The 17,868-nt window shown below is 36.9% G+C and overlaps 1 protein-coding gene across 1 annotated transcript; it reads right to left on the reverse strand.

Annotated features, from left to right (window-relative positions):
• Positions 1 to 11,268: 11,268 nt before the first annotated feature.
• LOC131639873 (uncharacterized) lies at positions 11,269 to 13,637 on the reverse strand. The gene is made up of 4 exons (XM_058910313.1): positions 13,194 to 13,637; positions 11,527 to 11,653; positions 11,376 to 11,452; positions 11,269 to 11,289 (listed from the first exon to the last, which is right to left on the reverse strand). The coding sequence occupies exons 1-4, from the start codon at positions 13,635 to 13,637 to the stop codon at positions 11,269 to 11,271; spliced, it is 669 nt and encodes a 222-aa protein (XP_058766296.1).
• Between the last annotated feature and the right edge of the window lie 4,231 nt (positions 13,638 to 17,868).

Consider the following 17,868-nt stretch of genomic DNA (forward strand, 5'->3'; position numbering starts at 1 on the left):
GATCTGACAAGAAGAAGGTCGTCTGCTATGAATGCAATGAGCCTGGACACTTCAAGAATGAATGTCCAAAACTTCAGAAGGAGAATCCCAAGAAGAAGTTTCAAAAGAAGAAAGGTCTCATGGCAACATGGGATGATTCTGAATCAGAATCAGACTCTGAAGGAGAGCAAGCAAACCTTGCACTGATGGCCACAGTAGATGATGGATCAGAATCTACATCAGAATCAGATTCTGAAGAGGTATTTTCTGAACTATCTAGAGAAGAGTTAGTTTCCAGTTTATCAGAACTTCTGGAACTCAAGGCTCATCTTAGTATCAAATACAAAAAGCTGAAAAAGCAATTTGAATTTAACACTAAGAAGCTGGAAGTGGAAAATTCTGAACTGAAGGAAAAAGTTTTAAAATTATCCAAAGATATTGGATCTCCTTCTGAATCAGAAAAATCCATTCCTAGCCTCAATCATATTCTGAAAGAATATGACTCGAGCTTCAGAAAGTTCCTATCTTAGAAGTATTGGCAGAAGTCATCTTGCTTCTATGATATATGGTGTTTCTGGAAACAAAAGGTTTGGTTTTGGCTATGAGGGTGATACCTCACATAAGTTTGAACATGTTGATGATTTGAAAATCACAAACAAGCCATTGTATGATCAGTTCAAATAAGCCACTCACATGATATTAGGCTCACTTCACATGCACAGAGTTTTCACACTACACACACCAAGAAGCATGTGACACAACCTAAAAAATATCATGCTGCCAAACCTAAAGAATATCATGATGTTCCTCCTGTTACTTATAATGCTAAACCCAAGTTCAATCAGAACTTGAGGAAAACTAACAAGAAAGGACCCAAGAAATTGTGGGTACCTAAGGAGAAGATAATTTCTGTTGCAGATATCCTTAGCAGCAAAGAAGGCAAAGCACAAATTGTCATGGTACCTGGACTCTGGGTGCTCGCGACACATGACGGGAAGAAGGTCTATGTTCCAAGACCTGGTGCTTAAGTCTGGTGGAGAAGTCAAGTTTGGAGGAGATCAGAAGGGCAAGATTATTGGGTCTGGAACCATCAGTATTGGTAACTCTCCTTCCATAACTAATGTACTTCTTGTAGAAGGATTAGCGCATAACTTATTGTCCATAAGTCAATTAAGTGACAATGGTTATGACATAATCTTCAATCAAAAGTCTTGCAAGGCTGTAAGTCAGAAGGATGGCTCAATCCTATTTACAGGCAAGAGAAAGAACAACTTTTATAAGATTGATCTTTCTGATCTTGAGAAGCAGAAGGTGACTTGTCTTATGTCTGTTTCTGAAGAGCAATGGGTCTGGCACAGAAGATTAGGACATGCTAGTTTGAGAAAGATTTCTCAGATTAACAAACTAAATCTGGTCAGAGGTCTCCCAAATCTGAAATACAAATCAGATGCTCTTTGTGAAGCATGTCAGAAGGGAAAGTTCTCCAGACCTGCATTCAAATCTAAGAATGTTGTCTCTTCCTCAAGGCCGTTAGAACTTCTGCACATTGATCTGTTTGGACCAGTCAAAACAGCATCTGTCAGAGGGAAGAAATATGGATTAGTCATCGTAGATGATTATAGCCGCTGGACATGGGTAAAGTTCTTAAAACACAAGGATGAGTCCCATTCAGTGTTCTTTGAATTCTGCACTCAGATCCAATCTGAGAAGGAGTGCAAAATCATAAAAGTCAGAAGTGATCATGGTGTCGAATTTGAGAACAGATTCTTTGAGGAGTTTTTCAAAGAAAATGGTATCGCCCATGATTTCTCTTGCCCTAGAACTCCACAGCAAAATGGAGTTGTAGAGCAAAAGAATAGGAATCTGCAAGAAATGGCCAGAACCATGATCAATGAGACCAATATGGCTAAGCACTTCTGGGCAGAAGCAATAAACACTGCATGTTATATTCAGAATAGAATCTCTATAAGAACTATTCTAAATAAGACTCCTAATGAATTGTGGAAGAACAGAAAGCCCAACATTTCATATTTTCATCCTTTTGGATGTGTGTGTTTTAGTCTGAATACTAAAGATCATCTTGGTAAGTTTGATTCTAAGGCATAAAATGTTTCCTTCTTGGATATTCTGAACGCTCTAAAGGCTACAGAGTATACAATATTGAAACATTGGTTGTAGAAGAATCAATCAATATCAGATTTGATGATAAGCTTGGTCTTGAAAAGCCAAAGCAGTTTGAGAATTTTGCAGATAAAGATATTGACATATCAGAAGCTGTAGAACCAAGAAGCAAAGCTCCAGAAGCTGAAAGTCTCAGAAGCAAAGAATCAGAAGATCAAGTTGCTGCATCTTTAGAGAATCTCAGAATTTTTGAAGAGCCAACAGTCAGAAGATCTTCTAGAAACAAGCTTAGTGAGAAGGGAGAAGTGGTAAGAAACAAAGCCAGACTGGTGGCTCAGGGATATAGTCAGCAAGAAAGGATTGACTATACAGAAACCTTTGCACCAATGGCCAGGTTAGAATCTATTCGCTTACTAATTTCTTTTGCCACTCAGCATGACATCACTCTGTATCAGATGGATGTTAAGAGTGCCTTCTTAAATGGTAATATAGATGAGGAAGTCTATGTCCACCAACCTCCTGGTTTTGAAGACTTTAAGTCTCCAGAACATGTTTTCAAACTTAAGAAATCATTGTATGGATTGAAGCAAGCTCCCAGATCTTGGTATGAAAGATTAAGTTCTTTCCTTCTGGACAATGGTTTCACTAGAGGACAAGTGGACACGACTCTTTTCTGTAAAACGTCTAATAAGGACATTTTAATTTGTCAAATTTATGTTGATGATATTATTTTTGGAACATCTAATGCTTCACTTGGAAAGGAGTTTGCTAAGTCTATGCAGGCCGAATTTGAAATGAGTATGATGGGTGAACTCAAGTATTTCCTTGGGATTCAAATCAACCAAACTTCTGATGGAACTTATGTTCATCAAACGAAGTATGTGAAAGAACTTCTGAAGAAGTTTAATCTTTCTGAAAGCAAAGAAGCCAAAACTCCTATGCATCCAACGTGTGTTCTAGGTAAGGATGAGGTAAGTAAGAAGGTAGATCAGAAGTTGTACAGAGGTATGATTGGATCTCTTCTATATTTAACTGCTTTTAGACCTGACATTCTATTCAGTGTTTGTTTGTGTGCTAGATTCCAATCAGATCCTAGAGAATCTCATTTAACTGTTGTTAAGCGAATTCTGAGGTATCTGAAAGGTACTACTAATGTTGGTTTAGTCTACAGAAGATCTAAAGAATACAACTTAGTAGGATTCTGTGATGCTGACTATGCTGGAGATAGAATTGAAAGGAAGAGTACTTCTGGAAGTTGTCAATTTCTTGGAAGTCATTTGATCTCCTGGTACAGCAAGAAGCAAGCTACCATAGCCCTATCAACAACAGAAGCAGAATATGTTGCTGCTGTTGGGTGTAGCACACAAATGCTCTGGATGAAGAGTCAGCTAGAAGATTATCAGATATATGAGAGTAACATTCCTATTTTCTGTGATAATACTTATGCTATATGTTTATCTAAGAATCCTATCTTACATTCCAAAGCTAAACATATTGAGATTAAACATCATTTTATGAGGGACTATGTTCAGAAGGGTGTTCTCTCTTTGAACTTTGTGGATACAGACCATCAATGGGCTGATATCTTTACAAAACCCCTTGCTGAAGATAGGTTTAAGTTCATTCTGAAGAATATCAGTATGGATTTATGCCCAGAATGAGAAGATGAGAAGATCTTATGTATGGGTATCTTCTGAAATGCGTTAGGATTTTATGTTTATAAGAAGTTCTGATAATGATCAATTAGAAGTTCTGATTCCGTTATTACTAACGTTTCATTATCTAAGTTGATTCAGAAGCTCTTTTAAAGCAAAACAGCTGTCACCAGTCTTTCTTGAAAAATGAACACGCGTTCACTATTTTTGGACAAGCATGCGTGCAGTTGAGGAGACGCCGCCCTAGGTAACTGTGCAAATCAGTTCATTTTGTCACTCTATCTCTCCTAATGTCATTTCTCATTAAATGCATATTAATGTTATGTTTTTTCTGTAATCATTTCTTTTTATTTTTTTTATTCTATTTTCTTTTATTCAAACCGTTTAAATAACCCGCTTCACTTTTATTTCATCTTTTTCGCTCTCTTTCTCTATTCTTGTGTCTCTCTCTCTTTGCATTTCTCTCTCAAACCCTAGTTTTTGATCTGTAACCAAGCACTTCGTCATGAATTCCTCATCAAGTTCCTCTAGCCCAGCAGAAAGACTCTCTTCCATTCAAATACTTCTCAGAAAGCATGGGTATGCCCCGTTGAAGACATGCACTATACCCATTGAAGATTTGGAAGTTCTGTGTGAGTCCGCTGTGGACTTTGAAAACCTAAGAGCAAATGGTTTTCAACCTGATGCAAGGATCTTAGAACAAGGATGGTCAAACTATCTTGATAGATTGGTTGGACCAATTTATCCTGACCTAGTGAAGGACTTATGGGTTCATGCAACGGTTACTCCAACTGCAATCATCTCCTTCGTGTTAGGGCATGAAGTTGTAGTTACTGAAAAGTTGATAAGGAAGTTATACAACCTGGAGGATGAAGAAGGTTGCACTGGTCCTCTTCCTGGAAGAGTTAACTGGTTTCAGGTTGAACATCAAATCTCTTATGCTACCGGTATTGAATCTCATAAAACTGGTACTTTGAGGGCGTTTTATGAGGTGTGGGCTGAAATTATTCTGGGTTCTCTTCATCACAGAAAGAAGTTATTCTCCTCCTCCGCCTACATCAGTCCTGGTCACAAATACACTCTCTTCTGCATTGGAAGAAGATTGGAACTCAACATTTCTCACATTCTGTTTGAGAATCTGAAGACATCTATTGTAGAGTCTAGAGATGAAGAACGTGCGAAGTGTCCTCACATTCCAAGAAATACTATTCCTTATGCCAGAATGATCTCTGATATTCTGACAGAAGGTAATTTGTTGGAATCTATAAGGACCACTGGAGCGTCCCAATTCCTTTGAGTTGTTCAAGGTCCTGTCTTCAATGGTGTTGATCTGTTCAGACTTGATCTCATCAGGAACGTAACTTCTGTTGGTACAAGCTTCCCAGACATTCTGTCAAGAAGAGTTCCTGTTGAAGGCTTTGCTACTATGTTTCATTTAGAACTTCACAAGGCTGTAAAGCATTACTTGGAAGCTTTTGTTAGGACTCAATCTGCCGTTGATCCTGCGTGGATTCGTGGTAGAGTGCTTCCTTCTCTTGCTGATCTTCAGAAGAAGGATTAGAAGAAGCAAGAAGCAAAGCTGAAGAGAAAGGCTGCAGAAGAAGCTGCTAAAGAAGCTAAGAGGTAGAAGGTCACTTATGATCCTCTTAAAGTGGATTCGTTTCGAGCTATAAGAACTGGTAACTTCTCCAGGCAGGTATATCAACCACCTCCTTCTGAACCTCAAACTTCTACCCAACCGCCTCCTTCTGAACCACAAAACAACTTCACCATACCAAATCCACCTCCACCATCTCTGTCTACACCTGTCTTGAACCCTACACCACTAAATATCCATCCCCTAACTCCTTCTGATATGCCATCATCATCAATCCCCATCATAAATATACCATCCTCATCAACTCAAATCACATATATTCCTTCCTCCTCAATCCTTCCCATAGATATTCCATCCTCTTCAACCACTGCACCTCCACCTCTTCTATCCCATCCCCTAACTACCAGAAAATCCAACCCTTACTGCCTTCTCTACCCTGACTACAAATTCACCTTCAACCCACCTGAACCTGAACCCCATATCTACCTGGAGATGTTCAAAAATGAAGTGATCAGTAGGCTGGATCTTTTGAAGGATGCTTCCTTCCATGGTCTTGATGATGTTTCCACAAGAAACCTCTGGAGAAGCTTTCGCCAGGATTTTCAAGTTGGAGCAATGGCTGTTCAGAAGAGACTAGTGGCTGCTGCTCTTGGCTATGCTGGTTATCTTCTTGAGGGTGATAATGGTATCTACTATCATCCCATCAGAAACAGGAGAGTTCTTGAGGAGAAGCAGTTTGTTGATGAACTTGAGGAAGTAAGAATTGCTGCAGCAATGGAAGCTAACCCTTGCAGAGAGATTGTGGTCTGGAGACCTCAGTATCCAGTTCTGCTTGGAGACTTCAAGTCGCTCTTTGACTTTCTGAGGAAGAATCCTTCTGAGAAAGACCCCAGCTTGGTCATTCCAGAAGTTGCTGATCCACCAAAAGTTGAAGGTCCTTCTGCCCCAAGGAATCTGGCTGCCACTCTCCAGGCTCTTGAGAATGGAGATTCTGAGATGCCTGCCGCAGAGTATGGAGATGCTTCTATGGAAGAAGCAAATGCTGAAGATCATCCTGCTGAAAGTATTCCTATTAAGGAAAATCAAGGTGATGGTCTGACTATAGAAGCTGTGGTTCAGAATGTTATCCTTCTGGACAGAAGTTGTGAAGCTTCTTCTGATGAACCTTCTCGTCTTGCAAGGACTCTGGAAGTTATTCAGAAGAACCAGGCTGAGCTATCTTCTCGCATGGATGAGCAACAATGGGATTCATGACATGCTGGCCAAGATCATGTCCAAGCTAGGGTCATCTTAGTTTTTGAGTCTTAGTTGTTTTCTTTGTTTGCTGCATCTGTTTTTCCTAGCATCCCTCTTGTACTTCTGTTAATTTCTCTCTTTGGCAATCAATGAAATTTATCTTTTCTTCTCTCATATTGTTTGTCTTGTTTTTCATCTGAATCTTTTATGTTTTTTATGTTATGACAAAAAGGGGGAGAAAGATGTGATAAATGATCTGGTTTATTTTATCAGTTGCTGGGAGAAAGGCTCCAAATTTCTAACAAAACTAGCAAGTTCTATGTCTTTGAGTGTTTTGCAGGAATTGAAGATCCTCTTTAAAAGCTCAACATGAGAAGCAAAGACATGGGGAAAAGCAACTCTGTATAAAAACAAGTTCATGGAAATTGAAGCAAGCTGAGTGCTACAAAGCTTCAAGATCAGAAGCAAGAAGGAAGAATGTTCTGATATTCTAACACATTCTTATTCCTTATATGTTCTAATGCATGTTTTTAGTTATAAAATATGCTCTGTAACATTACTTGTTTTTGCTCTGATACATAATTATATGTTCTGATACATATTTTATGTTCTGATTCATTCATGCTGACTTTTGTCGTTTAGCTTGTTCTGTAACATTTCAGGATGTAAAGATGCTCTGATGATGCTCTGGTACATTCAACAATATTCTGATACAATCTAGCATGAAATGATTCAAGAAGAAATTCAAGCTCTGAAGCTGTCCAATGGAAGCAAGAATCAGAAGCTGAATGTTCTGAAGATCGAAGAAATTCAAGTTCTGAAGCTGTCCTATGGAAGCAAGAATCAGAAGCTGTGAATGATCTGAAGATCTAAGCATATGTGATCGTCTCAACTGAAATGGAAAATACTCAGGGAAGTCCTTTATTAATTAAAATTCTTCCAGTATTTATTTCAGGGGGAGATTATTTATCTCAGGGGGAGATTGTTAATCTCAGGGGGAGACATATTCACACACTAGGTTTATATGCTTATGCTATAGCTGTGTAATTGTCTTTAGCCGTCTGATATTCTGATCGCAAATTCATATCATTTATGTATGTTTTTGTCATCATCAAAAAGGGGGAGATTGTTAGAACAAGATTTGTTCTGATCAATATTCTTAGTTTTGATGATAACAAGCATATGAATTTTGTATAAGATAATGTGGTACTCTAATTCTATGCAATTTCCATTTCAGGAATTATATAAAGAGTATGCACAAAATCAGCGCAAGAAGCACTGACTCAGAAGGTTCAGCATGCAACATCAGAACATGGTCTGGCAAGACATCAGAAGATGGTCAAGCAGAATCAGAACATGGGTCTATGGAAGCATCATAAGAACTTGAGATCAAAAGCAGAAGCACTGAAGTTCTCATGGTATCACGCTCAGAAGCACTTCAAGGTCAGAAGACAAGAAGATGCTCTGCACCAAGTTGTTTCACTTTGATGACATTCAAACGTTGTTTACACAAACATCATATCAAAAGCAAGTACTAGACTGGCAGGCTACTCTGACTGACAAAAGGAACGTTAGAAGCTATTAAAGGCAACGTCAGTAGACACAGCGAAAACAAGGCTCGAGGTAGTTGACAAAAGAGTGAAACATTAAATGCAATGCTGTACGGATTACGCAAAGCATTAAATGCTCCCAACGGTCATCTTCTCAAGTGCCTATAAATATGAAGTTCTGATGAGAAGCAAGGTTACAACTCACGAGTCACAAACTCTGAACCAACTTGCAGAAACGTTGTTCAACTCAAAAGCTCTCAAACTTCATCATCAAACTCACTACATTGCTGTTGTAATATCTTAGTGAGATTTTAGCCTAAACTTAAGAGAAAATCACAGTTGTGATAATAGCTTTATAAGAAGCATTGTAACTCTTAGAATTTGTTTACATTAAGTTGTAAGAACTAGAGTGATCAGGTTGTTGATCAGTATACTCTAGAAAGTCTTAGAAGGTATCTAAGCAGATTGATCCTAGAGTGATCAAGTTGTGATCAGGATACTCTAGAACACTTAGCAGTTGGCTAAGTGGAAAACCATTGTAATCTCGTGTGATTAGTGGATTAAATCCTCAGGTGAGGTAAATCACTCCAAGGGGGTGGACTGGAGTAGTTTAGTTAACAACGAACCAGGATAAAAATCATTGTGCAAATAGTTTTTATCTTACAAGTTTTAAAGCTACACTTATTCAAACCCCCCCTTTCTAAGTGTTTTTCTATCCTTCAGATTAGTCGGGTTCGCACAAGCCTAAATGGCCACGAGATGACCTTGGCCTAGTTGGCGTCATTGTCCCATTAACCCTATTCACGCAAGTGTGTTAACGCCGAGTATAAAATGCCATCTTGACACATGAGCCCATCAGGCGAAAGCCTAGTGCTTAGTCTACTTCACTTTAATAGAGGTGAGTTACCGCCATGTGTTAGCCTACTTGGCCTCATGACCCCCACCATATCGAGCACGCAAGTGTGTTAACGCCAAGTGGGAAAATGCCTCAAGACCCTCACAGGCACACTGCAACGGTATCTCAGGTGTGAGCCCATCGATCTACGATCGGGGCTGTCCCATTGATCACGAAGCCCGAGACGACTCATTGTTCACGAAGCCCGAGTCATAAAGCAACCTATTCCGCTGCCCATTTCGATTCAAGCATACACAAGCACGACATAAGTTGAATCATACAATACAAAAAAATCCGGATGTTTATCCAAAACAGCGGGTCATAGTAATCCATCTCATAGTATTTCATTCATCTATATAAACAAGTATCCAAGGATAAATACATTATCATATTCCGATTTTTTGCAATGCACATATACCTAGATAATTGAACGAAATCACGATAATGCGTGTCATAAAACACTACACATGTGACATACAGATATGTACTATTAGTCAAGGAGGAGTCCGGTTCTAATCATGGAACCAAACTGCACTCATGGGGATAAAACAAAAATTATATTACCAGCAGTATCTGCTAAGCGGCATGGGTCCGTTTAGCGGGCTCGCGATAAAACTATTTTTCATAAACAGCATCCGCTAAGCGACCTGTGTCCGCTTAGTTGATCATCTGTTTTGCAGAAAAATGCAGAACACATCAATTCTGCCATGGGGTACCCTAACCCCCTTACTTCACCTGCATGCAACCGGTTAGAGCAAAACTAAACACCAAATAGCATGAATAATTCACAAAGCATCACATAAACAGCTTAGTATCATAGATTATTCAATTGACTCACAATCCCTAAAACCCCCAAAAGTTCTCAAATGTTAAATCCCCATTCCTAACTAAGGACTCACCTTTCTTAAATGGAGGTTGAGATGATATACTTGCACACATTGAACTCCTATCAATGCCAAAGCTTCACCTTCATCTTCATCAAACCCGTAACCACACTTTGGCTCACTTTCAGCATAGATCACCCAACTTCAAACTTGTTTATCTCCATAATTAAAGAAGCTATGAGTATAGATTAATATATCAAATCGAAGGAAATTTCGTGTAAAATCCAAATATTTTAAAATTACCTGAATCAGAGTTGTGAGCAGAAAGTTATGGCATGTTTTGTGAGGGTTGTACCATGGTTGCGAAAATGAATTCTTCTTTCCTTCTTTGTTTCAAAAAGCTATTCCTTCTCTCTCTCTCCCTCTCTCTCTCTCTCTCTCTCTCTCTCTCTCTCTCTCTCTCTCTCTCTCTCTCTCTCTCTCTCTCTCTCTCTCTCTCTCTCTCTCTCTCTCTCTCTCTCTCTCTCTCTCTCTCTCTCTCTCTTTCTCTCTCTCATAAATTTTGATTTTTGAAACACCAACCCTCCATACATGCCCTATTTCACATGCACTCTTGTTAAATGTCCAAAATGTCCCTCAACTAAGTGACATTTACACTTTTTCCATTTAGTTTGTTTCCAACTAGGGATGTCAATGGGGCGGGGCGGGGCCGGGGGACACTTCCCCATCTTTTTCCCCGCCATCAAATTCATTCCCCGTCCCCGTCCCCGATCCCCGTCACGGGGGAATTTCTATCCCCATCCCCGTTCCCCGCGGATCCCCGTTCCCCGTGGGGATCCCCGTAGATCCTACATTTATTCATTAATATTTTATTTTTTTAAAATGTTTATATTTTCTATAAAAATAAAAAGCACAAAGAATTCACATATTTATTCTGTTATTAAAAAAATACTAGTATTTGACATTTATTATTTTTTATAAAAATACTAATGGAACACAAAATAATAATATTTTTTTATAAATTTTTATAAAATGCTATAAAATTCAACAACATGAATTATAATACTTTTTAAAGTAACAATATGCCTAAACAACTAAAAAAATCCAACAACATAATTATGTTTAAAAAACTATACTTCATCAAAACTAATAAGGGATAATTGTAAAATTTAGCATCATGAGTATGCTTGAAAAGCTAAAAAATACTTCATAATAAGTCAACTAAAAGCAAAAGTCAACATATCTCTATTTGCTCAATTGATAACACACGTAAAGTAAAAATATCAAAATACTTAAAATAAAGTTACATATAAATAAACTAAAATATTAAGCAAAATATCCAAACAAGTAATGATCAATCATGTCTCTCTTTCCAACTTCTCCTTGCAAGGTCTTCTTCCTCATTCCACAATTAGATATGACTTTCTTTTTCCTATGAAAAGTAAACAATCAATAATTATATTTACTTAAAAAATACTTTAAAAACTAAAAGGTAATCAATACTAACATGTAAATTACCTTATTATCATCATCATCATCATCATCATCCATATCTTCATCCACACATTCGAATTGAGTCAACGTTTTCGAGTAACCTAAGAAACAAATAGCTAAATTAAAATTTAAAAATCCTTTTCAATTAATCTTGTAAAAGATAAAAATATATTACCTTTTATATCTTTTCGGATCCAATCTTGAGTGCACATCAAAGCCTCTAAAGTGTCTTCCTTCAACCTACTACGTTGTTGACTTAAAACACGACCACTAGTACTAAAGGCGGACTCTGAAGCAACGGTAGAGATAGGAATTGCTAAAAAGTCCCTTGCAATCTTTTGCAAAGTTGGAAATTTCAAACCATTTTGTTTCCACCATCCTAAGATGTCAAAATTTTCTTTTTTTTGTTTATCAAGCAAGACACCATCTTCCAAGTAGGAAGTAAATTCTGACTTGACATTTGTAGTTGAATTATTCTCCATCACATATTCCGAATAAGCCTTCTCCCAATCTTGACTTGTGACATCAATGTCATCTACCAATGTTGATGCACCAACTTCACTACTTGTAGGAACCATATCATTATTTGGTTGGTATTCTTCAACTAAATCTTCACACATTTGTATTACCTTTTCCAATTCTTTGGGAGCATTATTCCCATACATAAGTGGGAAGAAGCAATTCAACAAAGTTATTTTATATCTAGGATCCAAAACAGCCCCTATTGCCATCACCCCATTAATCAAACTCCAATATTTGTCAAACTTCACTATCATACTTCTTGCCATACTTTGTATAGTATCACTAGAAGAATCTTCCCACTTTCTTAAAGCTAATATTATTTGACAAACTTTGGGAAAATAAATGTTTGATGTTGGATACTTAGTACCCGAGAACAACTCAGTGACACTGAAAAACAATTTCAACTTGTCACAAATTTCTCTTGCCATTTTCCAATCTTCTTCACTTGGTGCACACTTATATTGGGAATCACGGCGCTGTTTTAAACGTTTAAAAACTTGTTCGTAAGGCAATGCAGAAGCAAGCATTAAATAAGTAGAGTTTCATCTTGTTCTACAATCTTGTGCAAGCTTCTTTTCATAAGTCATGTTCAATTGATTACAAGTTTCTTTAAATTTCTCCTCCCTCTTTGGTGTTGCTACCCAAAAACCGACACTTTCCCTAATCTTTTCAATTGAACTAGAAATTGTTTGCATGCCATCTTTCACTATCAAGTTTAATATGTGGGCGCAACAACGCATATGAAACAATTTCCCTTTTAAAATAAAAGAAGAAGGTGACATCTTATCAATCAAATGGTCAATCAGAGCATCATTGGTGCTACAATTATCAACGGTTAATGTTGACAATTTTCTATCAATATTCCAATCCATCAAACAATCTACCAAAAAATCACAAATGACCTCAGCAGTATGTGGCGTAGGGACATAAATGAACCTAAAAATAAATTATAATAAATATCACATAAAATAAGTATACTATAATAATAACGTAAATGGAAGGGAGAAATTACCTGATGATTCGATTCTGCAAAATCCAATTTTCATCAATGTAATGAGCTGTAACAGACATATATCCTTTGTTCTGGTTGCTAGCAGTCCACATATCAGTAGTTATTGCAATGCGGCTTTTATTCTTTGCAAGTATTTTCATTTGCTTTGACTTCTCACTTTCATACAACTTCATTATATCATTCTTCATGGTGTTGCGAGAAACTATCTTGAACAAAGGTTGAAGAGAATGGCTATAATTTCTAAAACCAATATGGTTAACCATCATGATGGGATATTCATGCAATATAATCATCTTCGCGAGTTCATTCCTAGAAACATCTTGATTAAATGTATAATTTCCAACCACAAATGATTCATGTCTGTTTCCGAATTTTTTTTCTGTCACTTTAAGCATGGCTTGTTTTGGACCTCTCTCTGTGCGTTTTGGACATATGCTAATATGATCAAATAAATGTTTAGTACCATTTTTTGTATCACCACCAATTTTCTTATCACAAGATTTGCATATAGCCTTCCAAATGCCTCCTATTTTTTGCCTTTTAAAATAGGGCCAAGCATCTGATTTTAATCCCCTTTTGTTAGGACTTGTAGTGGGTTCAACAGGAGCTTCAGGATCTTGATTTTCTATATTTATTTCATTTGGAGTAGATTGAACTTCCTGTGTGAGTGAAACTGCATTACTTTCTATAGGAACTTCATTCCCTTCCAAAGCAACATTAGGACTATTAGATGATTGAACTTCACCAACCATTCTTTTACCAAAAACCTGACACACACAAACACAAATTTTAAAAGGCTACATGGAAGTAGAACAAAAATAATAAATATATGAAAAAATAATAAATAAATAAAATAGTAAATACATGAAATTCACACAAAAAATAATTAATAAGAAAAATCTTATATTTCTAAATATATGATGCATTACACATATTTCTAAATATATGAATTATATTTCTAAATATATTATGCCTTATTTACGGTAACTTTTCAATTAGAAATAATAACATATATTAATTAATTATATAAATTGATAATACATTTATTTAAGTATATACATGATATATTTACTCGTGTAAAATAGGATATATGATTTTTTTTTATGGGTGATAGCATGATATAAGATATTTGATTTTTTTATTGATGCATTACACTTAATGGCTTTGATCTTATAATTAGAAATATAAGATAAATGATTTTTTTTTTATGGGTGATAGCATGATATATTATTGTTTATACTTATATGTTATTATTTCATTAATAATTAGAAATATAAGATATTTGTTTTTTTTTATGGGTGATAGCATGATATATTTATTTATTAAAAAAGTAATATTTTTTTGTTTAATATAAAAAATTAAATTATAGTGTGATATATTAATAAAAAATAGGAAAAGTATATTTTAATATTTTTTAAGGAAAAACTGATGACATTATTTTAATTACAAATGCATAGTATAGTTAAAAAATGAACACAAAAATATTTAAAAGGAGATAAAAATGAGTAATTTTTTGATTATTTTATATTTTTTAATATGCAAATGATTTGATAACTCTAAAATTTCTAAACAATTTAATTTAACGTTAATCAAAATAATCAACTTTTCCTATAAGCAATTACATGAACAGGTTTATGAGAATCAAGGAGAAACAATCTACTTTTTTCTATAAACAATAATATAAACAGATTTATGAGAATCAAAGAGAAATAATCTATTTTTTCCTATAAATAATTACATGAATAAATTTATGAAAATCAAACCTTCTTGATGAAATTGTAAGAGCTGTGAATAATGGAAGCACACCAAATAGAAGAGATGATGGACGGTGGTAAGCCCTGGCACTAGCAGAGAAGATGGAATTGGAAGAGAAAGATGAATGGAGATTTGACTGGAGAAGAAAAAAGGGAGTCTAACGTCTGAGACTCTAAATGTCTAGCAGAAGAAAATGAAACGCTTCAACTTTTTTAGAGTCTAATATTTACATTTCTCTCTCTTAATAAATACATGAATATTTATTTATTTTTATAAATAAACATAAAGGAAATGACTAAAAACCCTAATATAAAATATATATTAAATTAACTATATTAAAATAATAGGCGGGGCGGGGTCCCCGCGGGGCGGGGGATGTATTCCCCGTCCCCGTCCCCGAAATGCTCTCGGGGGAATTTTTCTCCCCATCCCCGCCCCCACGGGGGAAAATTCCCCATCTTTGGGGCCCCGAACGGGGCGTTCCCCGCGGGGATCCCCATTAACAAGTCCAAACTGACATCCCTATTTCCAACTAATCTTCTTCCATCCCCACTAACTATTTCTCAATTAGAGATTAATCCATAATTCCCTCTTAGCAATTTTTATATATATATATATATATATATAATCATGCTTAATATAATATGGGATATTACATTCTCCCCCCTTAAATAGAATTCGCCCTCGAATTCCTTACCATCACCAAGAAACAAAAACCTAGCGACTTCTTCCAACGAGGGGACAAGATGCTCTTACATTCCTTATTCAGATAACCTTACTACTCTGCCTGAGGGTCATCCCATCCGAGGAGACTTAATCTGCCAAAACTGGTGTCCCACTGTTCATGATCAGAAACTCTAATCCTCACACAAGACGTCTATTCAGATACTTCATCTTGACATACTTGGGAAAGGTCCTTCCAAGTTCCTAGACCTTCACTGCTATATACTAAATCTCCATGACTCTAGAAACCCCAACAATCCATTCTTGTCGAATATCCTTCGTTCCACTCTTTGCTTATTTTATCCTTGCTCATCATAAGTTACCTATTTTCCTCAGCTTCTTGAATAACTTCCCATTCAAGAATTCCTGCCACAATGTTCCATTCTGCGATGATACCTCAAAATACTCCTCACCCGAGTCCATACAGTGTCATCCAGATGATTGCCAAATTCCTTAGTCTTAATTTCTGATTCCCAAAAGCTTAGGTGGACTTGTTCCAAGTTTACCTTGACTCATGCAACTGGGTCTTCTTACTTCAATTCTCACTCCAGTTTAAGCATAATCACTATCACTGCAAGCTACAAAAGTGTAACATTCTGCAACTATAACCTCGACATTCGACAACTTCACACAAGATTCTACTGATGAAAGATGAACCCTAACAGTTACCCTGCAACCATTGTCCACATCTTCATGCACGCTCATAAGTGCACAAAACATAACCGCGAAGAACCTACGCCAAAAGAAATCCTTCACTTGTATTCAGCATTCCAGCTGTCACGATACTCTTCTAAGATGGCCCATCCACAGTACTTCTCTAGATTATGGAGGATCCTTGAGAGACTGTGGCGAACTCATCATTGCTTCTTCGAGTTTCCCTTAGGAAGATACTTCCATCCCAAAATAAAGTCCCACACGTCTATTCCTAACCCAGACTTATCTGGTTCTTCCTTTATCCGTTGCGCTACTCTGATTCCAACAAGTCACATACTTTTGAAATCCTCTGAGTCGCGCTATATCCACAAACCACTTAGTCCCGTTACTATTCTAAGCTTTACCCAACTCCTTAATAGCAACAGTCCTTCCACGGAATTCTTATAACACACCACATGACAGGACATTTAAACACAGTCGTCGCCAACTACCACTCGAGGTTGAGTACCTCCTAAAACCAAGTCTCTACTCACTATAACATTATAGGTTAGGTCCATCTAACACAATTTAGGCACCCGCTTCATTTCCATGACGTCGAAAGCCGATTACTTACTGACTTAGAAGTTCGTCTTATCCTACAAACCTCTACATCAGACAGCTCCTATGATCAATCTTCTAACTTTCACAACTTATGTGGTTTAACCGATACAACGAACCCTTCAAAATCGCACTACAGTCGTGCATATTCTGTCATTTTTACATAGCTTCCTCCCAACCATACTCATCACCCTCTTACTGCAACAACACCTCTGATAATTCATGTGACATATCGATATAACAATCCTCCCACAGTCACATTTCATTCTCATAGTCACCTATTTCCTTATCCGTCTCCGAATTTGGTGTTAAGCTGACTACTTCACCTGCATCCCCCAATGCATCCTTTCGGCGGTTTAGATGTAGCTACAATGCAAGAATTGCAATTCGCACCTTGAACCTCTCTCTTATAGATTTCTTAGCACTTCCCAAAACCAAAGATGTTTATGCTTCACCAAAATTGACACACCTTCACTCATAGTATCTACAGACACTCTTCCAGATATGTTACACATCAAACTAATCCAAGATACCATCCTGCCTATTCTATCACTGGTCGCCAATGATACATGATAGCCAATCAATATGCTAACCAGGATATCATGATCACACAAAAGTCTTATACTAGCCATACGTACACAACTGCCAACTCAACACCTCACGAAACGAGGGCGTCCACAAGGTACAATCTGACACTAAAAATTCTAGTATCTCAAACGCGATGTCGTACTGGATGTTATGACATCCACAATCAGACAGATTAAAATGTTAAAATAGAAGTGCATAATGTCATACCCCAAATTTTTCCTACCCTTATTTAGCTGGCTTGCAACCCATAAGCACACATCCATCTAGGTCATACCATTGCATGCATCCATATCATTGATCCTAGATCAGAAGGAGAGATTTGAAGCCTAGTATGGGATGCCATCATCTTGCCCAAGATCTTTTGAAATCAGGGTTTCTATCCAATTCATGGCACTAGTGGGAAGGTACAAGTTCAGGAGTCATCTGATTACCCTGATCATCCTAATGAAGGTTTCCTTGACCAAAGTCAACCAGTTGACTTTTTGGTCAAGATTTAATCAGGAATTGGCTTTATGAGTGAGAGACTTCCATATTGAGCATGTGGGACAGTTCATTTGACAAGGGTTGATTGGTCAAGGTTTAATTACAAATTTCATCAATAATCAGAGAAAATCAGAATAGTTGACTTTTGGGTCAAAATCAGGTCAAGCACTAAAATATTGGCTT

This window comes from Vicia villosa, unplaced genomic scaffold (assembly GCF_029867415.1).
Source record: "Vicia villosa cultivar HV-30 ecotype Madison, WI unplaced genomic scaffold, Vvil1.0 ctg.002815F_1_1, whole genome shotgun sequence".
Classification (NCBI taxonomy): Eukaryota; Viridiplantae; Streptophyta; class Magnoliopsida; order Fabales; family Fabaceae; genus Vicia; species Vicia villosa.

Coding starts and splice junctions, on each gene's coding strand:
- LOC131639873 (XM_058910313.1), bottom strand. CDS start 13,637: ATGGTTGGTGAAGTTCAATCATCTAATAGTCCTAATGTTGCTTTGGAA. Junction 11,654..13,193: donor TTAATCAAGATGTTTCTAGG/AATGAACTCGCG, acceptor ATTCCTATCTCT/ACCGTTGCTTCAGAGTCCGC. Junction 11,453..11,526: donor GATCCGAAAAGATATAAAAG/GTAATATATTTT, acceptor TTTGTTTCTTAG/GTTACTCGAAAACGTTGACT.